The 12,152-nt window shown below is 37.0% G+C and overlaps 1 protein-coding gene across 1 annotated transcript in view; it reads left to right on the top strand.

The window, feature by feature from the left end:
- LOC107721025 (E3 ubiquitin-protein ligase DTX1-like) overlaps positions 1-12,152 on the top strand; it is a 38,696-nt gene that overhangs the window by 13,934 nt on the left and 12,610 nt on the right. The window contains exon 3 of the mRNA XM_016528878.1: positions 3,973-4,690. Within this exon, the coding sequence (XP_016384364.1) occupies positions 3,973-4,690 (718 nt within the window). The remainder of the gene's footprint in view (positions 1-3,972; positions 4,691-12,152) is intronic.

Below are 12,152 nucleotides of genomic sequence, written 5' to 3'. Positions count from 1 at the left end.
ACAAAATATCTTCATGGAACATGATCTTTACTTAATATCCTAATGATTTTTGGCATAAAAGAAAACTGGATAATTTTGACCCATACAATGTATTGTTGGCTATTGCTACAAATATACCCCAGCGACTTAACACTGCTTTTGTGCTCCAGGGTCACATATATGCAGGTTTTCAATTGTTGAAGTGGTGAATTAAAATAAGAGATAGTGTTAATATATAATATAATATAATATAATATATAATGTGTAAATGATCAGAATAAGCTGCTAACTGGTCCAGACTTCATGTTGTTTGTCAAAAGTCTGATGCTTTGAGAGAAAACGCCCCGCGGTCCAGACAGACTGACAGGAAGAGAGAGCGGAAACCAGTGTGAGGGAAAGTGTGAGGTTTGGGTTCAGAGAAGAGGACAGATGAGGAGAAAATCATCGGAGGATCCGGCAGGATGTGACCAACGCATACAGGAAGGACATGGAGAAACTGTGTGTGTGTGTGTGTGTGTGTGTGTGTTTTCCTTAACTCTGTGTTCAAGTGTTGATCTCAGTGGAAGTCTGAGAACAGAACATACTGTTGTAGTATTATTTATATATGAGTCAAAGACGTTAAGATGTCCGCATCAAAAGAAATTTACAAAAGTGATTTTATGTCCATAGAAAGCACATTGAATGTAAGTAAAGTGTCTACTTTTAAGGTTTCAAATACGTTTTTGGAGAATAAAATGTCAAAATTTGGTTGAAATAATGTTACATTGTGATTCAGTGTATCACAATATTTATGTAAACATTCAAACAACATGCTTATTCTGACGTGTACATATTAAAATATATAAAAGAGTAAGGGAGCATATTAAATTTGATTGTGTTTTAAATGAGTAAAAAAAAAATCTTACTGACCAATGGGCAAAACCTAGGATAGAGACACATTTTAAAAATGTAAAATTACAACTAATTAGTATTTGGGGTGAAAGTAATTAGTCTTTTAATATGTCATAAATTGATTTTTTAAATAAATATGCCTGACAAGATTGTTACACTGAATGACATTTTAGTGGGTCTCTTCTGTAAATCAGGGGGAAATGTATGATATTTATTTTTTGCTCAGAAAAACAAAAACAAAATTGCAATTAAATTAAACAGAATAAAAAAAAAAAAATTGGGGGAAAAACAACAATTTAAAGCAGTATTACACTTATTGTTTTTATGCTTAAACCCTTTTTGGTCTTTGACCCATGTATATGTGTGTGTGTGTATCACTATATATTCTTAATAGTGTAAAACCTCGTCAGATTTACACTTCTTTGCATCTTTTTGTATGTTATATGGTGTGTATGTACACGTTTTAGCGTGTTTTCACACACATGTCCTTGCTGTACGTCACACTGAGCCTGAGCAAGTCAGACTGGCTGGTCATCTCCATCAGGCCTGAGGGCAGATATTATCATGCAGATCCAGGAAATGAGCAAAGACCCAAATCTCCAGAACTGTCGACTGTAATTCGTGTTACACAGCACATTTTCATCTCCCTTCATTTATGGGTTCATTTATAAGATACAATAATAAACTCACATTTTTTAACATTTAAACATTAGTTATCACAATATCACAATGAATGGGTGGATTTTAAATAGTTTTACTACCTTGATTTGATAGGATGCACATTTTTGGAAAAATATTTTTCATGAAAAATTCTAGTATTTTTTTCTTGAAATGCTTCAAATGGGATCTAATAATGGGACAATTTATAAAATATATAATATATATAATGAACTCACTTTTTTTTTTAAAGATGTTAATGATTAATCACATTAGTTGGTTGTCTTTTATCACAATATCACAAAAAATGGATGGATTTTAAATGATTTTACTACTTTGATTTGACAGGATGTTAATTTATCTAATTTTTTTTAAAGACTTTTTTAAAAGAAATATTCAGATTTTTTTTCTCCTTGAATTGAAATTCTTTAAACAGAATCTAAGTATGGATTAATTTATACAATAAAATAATAAACTCACACTTTTAAAGATGTTAATAACTGATCACACATCACAATAAACTGGTGGATTTGTAAATCATTGTACACAGGTTTTTTGTTGTTGTCATATTTTAAAGAAACATTTTTCGAGAAATATTCTTTTTTTTTTCTCTCTGTTTAATTGAAATGCTAAGAAATATTGTTTTAATTTACTGGTAATCAAAGTATTTTTAGGTAACAGCTTGTAACAGACTCCTATTTCTCCTCATCTCTCCAGGTATATTGTTAGCAATAAATTTGATAAATTCAGTGATGCTTTCCCTACTGTTTAATAAAATTATGAAAATCAGTATAATAATATATTCACAATTTATCACAACTCATTTGAACTCTTTTATTCCCATCCCGTTCATTTGTCACTGTGTAAATAATCAGAGTTAATGTTTTGAAGAGTTTGATCAGAATATATTATGCTTTTATAGATGTGCTCCGGTAATCTCACATGGAAAACTGCATTAAGAGCTTGTAATGCAGCAGTAATTGATCTTTAGTCATATAAACACATTGTTTTTGTAGAAAATGTTCATGCCGTAGAGAACAAGCATACGAAACTTCACCTGTAACCTAACCAGCAGCAATACTTTGAGGAACTGGGAGAATATGGAAGGTTGTTGGTTAAAGATTGGCCGTTTTAACGAAACGCTTCAGATTGAGTTTAAGGATGTGACACTTTGCGGTCTGAACTGGGGTCAGTAATAAAGCTACGATCCGCCTCGGCTGGGGAAGTCAGGGCTGGGCTGTGGAAACTCAAGGTCAGTCGTGTGTGTGTGTGTGTGTGTGTGTGTGTGGATGAGCTCATGTGTGTGACTGTAATTGCTCTTTAATGAGCCGTAAAACAGAGCAGTGCTGCTCTCCTTCACCTCTCCTCTTCCTCTTCCTCCATCCATCTTCCTCCCGTCACATCCCGTCTGGAGCTTCACATCGAATGCTCATCTGAGAAAGCGACTGTCTATTATCTTAGGATTCAGTGGAACTATTATTTCAGTTTTTAATTGCACAAACTTTGGGTGATTCTCGCTTTAAATCTGCAGTGTCATGGTGCATGAACAAGATCGTTTACGAACAAGATCGTTACGTTACGTTACGTTTTTATGCATTTGGCGCATTACACTTTTATCCAAAGTGACTTATGTTGCATTAAAGTTATGCATCTTACTTGCATCTTATGCATCAAATATCAGAACATTCCTAAATCAATACACATTTACTTGAAAAGCAAAATGACTCAAGATATTAAGTTTTTTTTTTCTGAAAAAAATTATCAAAATGAAGTGAGTTTTTGCTTAAAACAAGAAAAAAATATCTGCCAGTGGGGTCAGAAAAAGAGTCTTGGTTTCCCTTCAAGTTTATTTTTCTGACCCTAATTTGTTAGATATAATAATAAACTCACATTTGTAAAGATGTAAATGCAATTAGTTGGTTTTCTTTTATCACAATATTTCAATGAATAAGTGGATTATAAAGAAAAATGAACTACGCAATGCTGATTTTTTTCTCTCTAATTGAAATGCTTAAAATGGAATCCATTTTCTTGGAAATATTGTTTTAATTAATAATAAAAAGCAACTTTACAGATCTTCTTTATGCACCAAGAGCTTGTAACACTCCAAAGAGAAAGGAAAAATTGAAATCGCATCATATGACCCCTTTAATGCGACGTAAGTCACTTATGTGGATAAAAGCACGATGCACCAAATGCATAAAAATGTAAATGAACGTTACTTAGTTTTGCACCATGCAACTTTTCTTTTAACTTTAATGCAACGTAAATCAGTTTGGATAAAAGCATGATGTACCAAATGCATAAAAATGTAAATGAACATTACTTAGTTTTGCACCATGCACAACTTTTCAGAAATGAAAAGGAACAAAGACATTTTTTTTTTGCTGTGTATTGTTTCTTTATTAGTCCTCTCTCTCTCTCTCTCTCTCTCTCTTGCAACAGGCACAATGCGTCCCGTGCAGCGCAATTTCTACGACCCGTCCTCTGCTCCAGGCAAGGGCATCGTGTGGGAATGGGAGAACGACTGCGGCTCCTGGACGCCGTACGACATGGAGCTGTGCGTCAGCATCCAGAACGCCTACGAGAAGCAGCACCCCTGGCTGGACCTGAGCTCTCTGGGCTTCAGCTATGTGGTGGACTTCGACGGGATGTCCCAAACCAACCGGCAGAGCCAGAGGAAGCGGCGCATCTGCCGACGGATGGACCTGGCGTACCCTCTCATCGCTGGATCCATCCCCAAATCCCAGTCCTGGCCGGTGGGCACCAGCTCGGGAACGCCTTGCACCTGTCAGCAGTGCATGCTGGTCCACAGCACGCGGGCCGCGTCTAACGCCATCCTGGCGCTGCAGCAGAGGCGGAAGCTGTACGGGACCGGGGGTGGAGCCACCGGCGTCGTCAGGCAGAGCAACACCTTCGCTGGCTCCTCCCTCTGGTCGCCCGCGACGACCGTTGCCAGGGGACACCATAACAACATATCAGTGGGAGGCGGAGGAGGAGGAGGCGGGAAGGTGGAGATGAACGGGGTGAATTTCCCATGCGCTCCTGCAATCGTGACGCTGCCGTCCAAACACGCGCTTACTATTAACGGACAGAACAATCTGAACCGGCCGGGAACACAGAGGATCACGGTGACGGCCAGCCGAGGCTCTGTCCCTCCTGGGTAAGAGATGATTTGAGATCATGTGACACTATTTCTGCTGTTTTCCACATGTGTTCCAGAACGTCTTTTCTCTTTCTTAACCCTTAAATGCATACATCCGGTCTTTAGCGACCCGGGACATCATTCACTACCCTCTCCCTCCCTCATTTTTTAAAGTTAGACATCAGCTTTCTTAGTATTCCTCAATCTATTCATTATAAACAATATAACAAGAAAAAAATAATAAAATATGAAAGAATGCCTGTTTTCTGATTAATTTTTTGTAAAAAGTGTATAGCGTCACTAGAGACCCGAGGTCTGTAAATGTGCAAGTATATTTTTCCTGCGCAACTATATTTACATATCTGATGACTCAATACGTGCAATACCTCTATATTCCTCGAGGTTAGATGTTTCACACATAATTACCACGGGCATAAAACAAAAGAATATCATCAGCAAAAATTTAACTGGTTTGAATGGCTTTACTGTAAAGCAATTACTGTACGCAATAAAATATAAATGTCACTGTCATTTGATGGTGGTGAATAAGCTGCCTGTAATTAAAATATTGATTTTGAAGTTATTGAAAACAATAGTTTTGTGAATATGGTTAAGATCGCAAATATGAGCAAGATGCTGAATGTACTGTGGAAGTGTGCTCTGACGATGACAGCGATGGTAAAATCATCTGCTCAAATTGAACTCTTTTCAAAAGGTAACGAAATATGCTTTATTCTATTCTTCTGTAATTGTTCTTAAAATATCAAGAGAGTTTTTTGCTATTGCAGCAGTTAAAACTGTATTTGTAAACTGTAAACTATTGTAAACTGTATTTGTCCGGGTCGCTAAAGACCAGAATATGTAATAATGATTGGCAAAACATTCATGCATTTAAGGGTTAATATGTTAACGTAATGAATTAGTTATGAAAAATAATGCAATTAAAATATTTTAAAGCAGGAAACGCACTTGCCCCCGCCCCCAGACCTGTACATCATCTTATTTCATACAGTTGACTGATTGTTGTTTGCTCTGTTGCAAAATTTAAATAAATTGAAAGTGATTAAGAAGATTAAGCGAGTGTGGATCCCAGAGCATATACAGGCTAAACAAGAGTGGTGCAAGAATTGAGCGTTGTGGGACTCATGTCATGGACGTCCACTTAGACTTATGCTCTCCTATACTCATATAATAACCTCTCCCTTCTAAGTATGACCTGAACCATTAGATTACCATCCCAGAAAGCACGACCCAGTTTTCCCGTCTCTCAAAGAAAATACAGAAGTGATCAGATAGTGCTACATCCTTAATAACAATGGATGAAATGTTTAGACCTCTATTGATGATTACATCTAGAGTGTGTCCACGATTGTGTGTGGGTCCATGCACATGCTGAATCAGGACAAAAGTGTTTAAAACAGTTATAATTTCTTTTTTGAGTTTTGATTTCTGCATTATCTATGTGAATATTAAAATCCCCTGCAATAGCAAAACAGTCAAACTCTGAGGAAATAATTGATAACAGTTCTGTGAACTCTTCAACAAAGGCTGGAGAGTATTTTGGAGGCCTGTAAGTAATGATAAACAGAATGCGTGGAGCACCTTTCAACACAATCCCTAGATATTCAAAAGACAAGTACTGACCAAATGACACTTGCTTGCATTCATAGACATCTTTAAATAGAGCAGCTACACCTCCACCTCTCCTAACAGTCCTGCAAACACTCATGAAAGTAAAGATTTCTGCTACTGATGTTTCTGATAATGGAGTCGCCCACTAACAGAGTCCTGGGCTCGGCTGCGCTCTGAGCTGAATGCCGCTGTCTGTTTGACCTTGAGCGCCTGTTAGTAGCGATGTTAGCTGCTGGCTGATACGATCCATGTTCAATCACATTTGGGGATTCTTCACCCACATTCATTAATGCTTCAAATCTGTTCTCAAGGTGTACAGGGGGTGGTAGAATACCAGTGTTTGCAAGCCTTGTCATAGCGGTATCTGGATGCTACGGCAACAATACGAGATACTCGTGACAATCTGATGTCTCGAGCGCCTTTGGGTCTCGCTCCCTGTTTGTGCCATCGATTAGTGTGTTGGTCAGTTTCGGCTTGTTCCTCTACACTTGGTATTAACTGTTGAGATTCCTCTACACTTGGTATAAACTGTTGAGATTCACTAGATTCATGGGACGCACCGGCTGTATGCTGAGGGGGTCCGTGACGACGGTCTGCTGTGTGTTACGCCTGTTTTGGAAGTCCAGCAAGTAACTTTGTTTCAAGAACCGCAATCCTTTGTAGAAGTCCGTGGCAGTTCATGCAGCAAGTAGATTCCACAAGAGGTATTTTCTTTCTCGTCTGTTTGAATGTAAGCTGCTGGCAGTGGGAGGCAAAGAGTCTTCTTTTTCATAGTATTATTCTAGTCCCGAAAAGTTTTCAGTTTAGTGTTTGTGCCAAAAATGTGTTGTTTGAGCACTGTGCTGATCTGCTGAAGTTAAAATCTTAGAAAAATATGAGAAAAGTACATAAATAGGGAGCAAAGCACGGAGCAGTAAGCAAGAAAGTCCGAACAGTAGCCTTGAGGGTGAGTAAAACATGGGCTAATTTTAATTTTTGGGTGAACTAACCCTTTAAGTATCTTGGTACATATCAAAGTATGTTTCATTTTCTTTCTTCTGTTCAACACAAAAGGATATTTTGAAGAATGTGGGTAACCAAACAGTTGACGGTAGCTATTGACTTCCATCATGTTTTTTTTTTCCATACCAAATTGTTCGGTTACCCACATTCTTTAAAATATCTATGTTCAGCAGAAGAAAGAAACTCCTACAGGTTTGTAACAACTTCAGGGTGAGTTATTGATGACAGAATGGTAATTTCTGGGTGAACTGTCCCTTTAAGTAGTGTTGAGAACTCTGATTAATTTGAGCTTATCGGTTCATTCGAATGGTTCATTTCAGTGAACTGATTCAATAAACTGGAAAAAATCCTGTTCTGGTATTATACAGTTTTATTAAAATGGTATATTAGTTCATGGTTTGATACTGGATTTGTAAAAAGAAACTTTAAAGGTGACCTATTATGCCCCTTTTTACAAGATGTAAAATAAGTCTCTGATGTCCCCGGAGTGTGTATGTGAAATTTTAGCTCAAAATACCCTACAGTTAATTTTTTATAGCTTGTTGAAATTGCCAATATGAGTATGAGCCAAAACGCGCTGTTTTTTTGTGATCGTCCCTTTAAATGAAAACGAGGTGGTGCTCCCGCCTCCCCTTTCAGAAGAGGGTGGAGATTCTAGAGCTCGCGCACCGGCATCATGCCAGCAATAACAAAACACTCTCACGCACTGAAAATGTCAGAAACTGCTAGTAGCGGTGTTCAGCCATATATGTTCGAACCGGTGTCATGCCGAATTCTGCACCCTGCCAGATTATTTCTGAATTACACAGACGGGGAGCACGGCACGATAAAAATAACAACATAACTGGTCTCATGGTGCCATTGCGTGCTAACACGAACTTTATAAGTCCCACATATGATTATGAGCTTGACAAATTCAAGCAGTCGATTTCACATTGCTTTCATATGCCATTTTTAACTACCACATTCCTATTCACGATCATTCTGGTAGCACGTGAAGGCAGCATCAGTGAAAACAGACAGACATTGGTAGCTTTAGCAACATCAGCCTTACAGAGTGCCAAGAAGCTCTTTCAGGAAGGCAATATGGAAAACAAACATGTGATACTTACTACTTCTAGATGGCGTAACGTTAGCTGGATCACGAACAGTTGGCACTGCTCCATCCTTCAGGAGCAACTTTTGTGCAAAACCTGCTTTATACTGACCCTCATTCACAAAGCAGTCCGGTGTAAAATGATTCGCGCAGACATAAACTAATTTCTGTAGAGTTGAGGGAGCATTTTCTTCTAAAACAAAATTAATCCACCTCGTCTTCAGCGGCTGAGATTTCGGGAGTAAATGGAGAGCGCTATGTGGATTAAAACATCCAGCTACAGAACACCTAAAACGCTTGGGAGACATTCTCGTCAGTGCAGCAATGGCGGACGGTGTACAACTCGCTGTGAACTCGCTCAGGGCGGTTCTATGTTCAAACTGCAGTGAAAAATCCGTGGGCGGGGCCTGTGGCTAATGTGACGTCACATTAGCACCAATGCTAAAAACAGGCCATTGGGAGACACTGCTTATTATTTATGGGGATTAAAAAAAAAGGAGGGGGAGGATTTTGTCATTATAGGGTGGTTGTGTACACACACTGCCATCACACATTTATGTCCAAACTAAATTTTGTATAATAGGTCCCCTTTAACATTCATAACTCATGGTCAGCTTCTTTTAATAATTCTATCTATCTATCTATCTATCTATCTATTGTTCTATTGTTCTATCTATCCATTGTTCTGTCTATTGTTATAAATGCACTGTATATAGGATTGATCTTTATTTTGACCCATTTGCACTTCATTGCATCATTCTCATCTTTGTTTATTGATGCTTTCAATTTTGTAGATATTGATCAGCTTGAACAGGGACATAATCAATAGTGTCCTTTTGCGCTGTGACACTGAATCAGTCAAACACACGCACACACACACACACACACACGGTGATGCTGTAATGCATCTATAAATCTTGTCCTTTCCTGTGAGCGTGTGAAAATCATTGTTTGAGAGCGTCTCTGGTCAAGTTAAACCAGGGGAAAAGATGAATAATGGATCAAGGCAAAACGGAGCCTCAAGACACACACACACACACACACACACACACACAGACAGAGTAAAGCACTTAATGAAGGGGTGTAAATCCTAGTAAATGTGAAGTGGAGATGTTTTCTGAAACCACAAACACACTTCAGCAGAAACACAGAGAGCAGAGCAGAGACGAACAGACACAGAAAGAGAGAGATTGTGAAGACAGATGAGTTCGCTTTGTTCCCAGGCGAGCGGTTCACACACACAGGATGAGTGTGGTTAACACACACACACACACACACACACACACACACACACACACACACACACGTGTATCACACTACCTGTGCATGTGCATAAACACAAACACACTCCAGCAGATAGCGTGGTGTAAACAAGCATCACACATGCACAAAACATCAGTGTTATGACATGAATTATGACATGAACAAACTAGAAAGTGAGAACAGCTTCAGTGAAGATCTGTCATAGATGCTGTGGTTTTCATATTAATGCAATTACATTTTTTTATTTCCTACCACTTATATAGTGAGTTTCAGCTAACAATTGGCTGGTTAACAAGTTTACGGTAAATATCTGTATAAAACAGTTTTGGCCCTTTTTACTGAGCCATGGGCTATTTATTTACTTTTTAATTTAATTTAATTTAATGTTTTATATATTTTTATTTTATTTATTTTAGATTGTATTGTATTTTGTATGTTATATTTTTAAATATTTTATTTTGTTTTATTTTATTTTTTGATTTGATTTGATTTGTGATTCAGTTTGATTCCTTCTGATAGTTCACTCATGCATTGATAAAGCAGATCTTTATTGCACATACGTCTCTACAGCAGGTAAAGACAATTTATATCTTATATCCATAGGAGTATCAAAAGAAAAAAAAAAAATATATTTTTTAAACACATTTCTGTGTCAATACAGAAGGAGCTGTGTATTGCTCTACTAAGTCTGACCACATTACATGTAATTTTTTATTTTATTTTTTGATTTGATTTGATTTGTGATTCAGTTTGATTCCTTCTGATAGTTCACTCATGCATTGATAAAGCAGATCTTTATTGCACATACGTCTCTACAGCAGGTAAAGACAATTTATATATTATATCCATAGGAGTATCAAAAGAAAAAAAAATATTTTTTTTTAAAGACATTTCTGTGTCAATACAGAAGGAGCTGTGTATTGCTCTACTAAGTCTGACCACATTACATGTAATTTTAGCACCACCACTAGAGGGCAGAGTCTGACAGATTCTGATGCCCCCCAACAGGCAGAGACAGACCTGTTACACACACTTACTGTGCTACAATATCTGCAGTTTACACCATAATCCCATAGTTAAATCTCACTGCAACTCAAGAGTTATGCTCTTATTAATCTTCACTTTTCATCTGAACATTAACATTTGTGAGATTTAATACATCTGAACTGTTTGGAGGTTAAATTACTATAATTTTTTGTCGCTGATCTGTGCATTTATTTTATGTCGCAAATTTAGATGCATAGAGTAAATTTTTTTTGAAGAGAAAAATACCCTTCAAAATGACAAAATCTGTCATTTTATTTGTTTTAAAATTATTATAATTTATTGCATTGCGTAATAATTCCATAAATTAGATGAACATTGCAAACATCTTTATGATTCATTATAACCTATAGGCCAATTAAGCAGAATCATTATTTTATTTTAATTTTACAATTCATTGAATTTTGTCATAAATCTGTAAATCAGATGTACATTTTCATTATTGATCATAACCTGTAGGCCAATTGAGCAGAGTCATTTTATTTTATTTTACAATTCATTGAATTATGTCATAATTCTATAAATCAGATGTACATTTCAGACATCTTCATTATTCATCATAATCCATAGGTCAGTTGACCAGAATTATTTTATTTTATTTTATTGAGCAGTATGATTCAATTTGGATTTGTAGTTTATTGCTATCATGACATCTCTTTTATTACGAATATAGACCTGTGTATGATTCACGAGTTACAGTATATGGTGTAATTCAGATATATCTCTGTGATAATCATATAGAAACATGCTGGCCAGAATCATGATATATTACCATGTGACCATGGTACAGTACTTTAATAACGGTATGTGAGGCAGATTCAGTGTTATCTTGTTTTTGGCTCGTTTCCTTCAGTAAGCGCATGTAAACATGAGTCTGAAGTCACTGAACAATAACAGAGTTCAAATAATCTCTAAAACTGACTCTGACTTCCTGTTTGACTTCCTGTCGCAGCTGGTGTGAGTGTGTGTGAGTGTGTGTGTGTGATCAGAGGAGGAAGTTTGTGTTGTGTGTGTGTTTGGAGTTTACTGAGATCAGGAGAGATGATGGAGACGGATGGAGACTCAGACGAGGACAGACGGTAGGATCTCGCTTTCGTGGCTCCATCAGTAGCAGGGCTTTGACTCGCTGCATGAGAAATATGAGATAAAACATGATACGAGCCAAGCGTAATCGTTTCCTGATCCGTATCGATGCGAGACGCTCTGTTTCACTCCATGCAAAAACAGCTTAACTCTGAGTGAAGGTGTATGGAAATGCTTTTATTTTTGTTTCATTTTAGACAGATTAACTGTGCAAAGTTGTATAGAAATTATTTCATACATTATTTTTAATTTAAAATAATTATTTTTATATGTATTTATTATTTGATTCTTATTATTACAATTTTTATTGTAGCATTCTGTCTTCTTGATTGATTGATCGATTGTTTGGATTTATTATTT

The sequence above is a fragment of the Sinocyclocheilus rhinocerous genome, unplaced genomic scaffold (genome assembly GCF_001515625.1).
Source record: "Sinocyclocheilus rhinocerous isolate Xijiao unplaced genomic scaffold, SAMN03320098_v1.1 scaffold120, whole genome shotgun sequence".
Taxonomy (NCBI): Eukaryota; Metazoa; Chordata; class Actinopteri; order Cypriniformes; family Cyprinidae; genus Sinocyclocheilus; species Sinocyclocheilus rhinocerous.
This window is presented reverse-complemented; position numbering and strand designations above follow the sequence as displayed.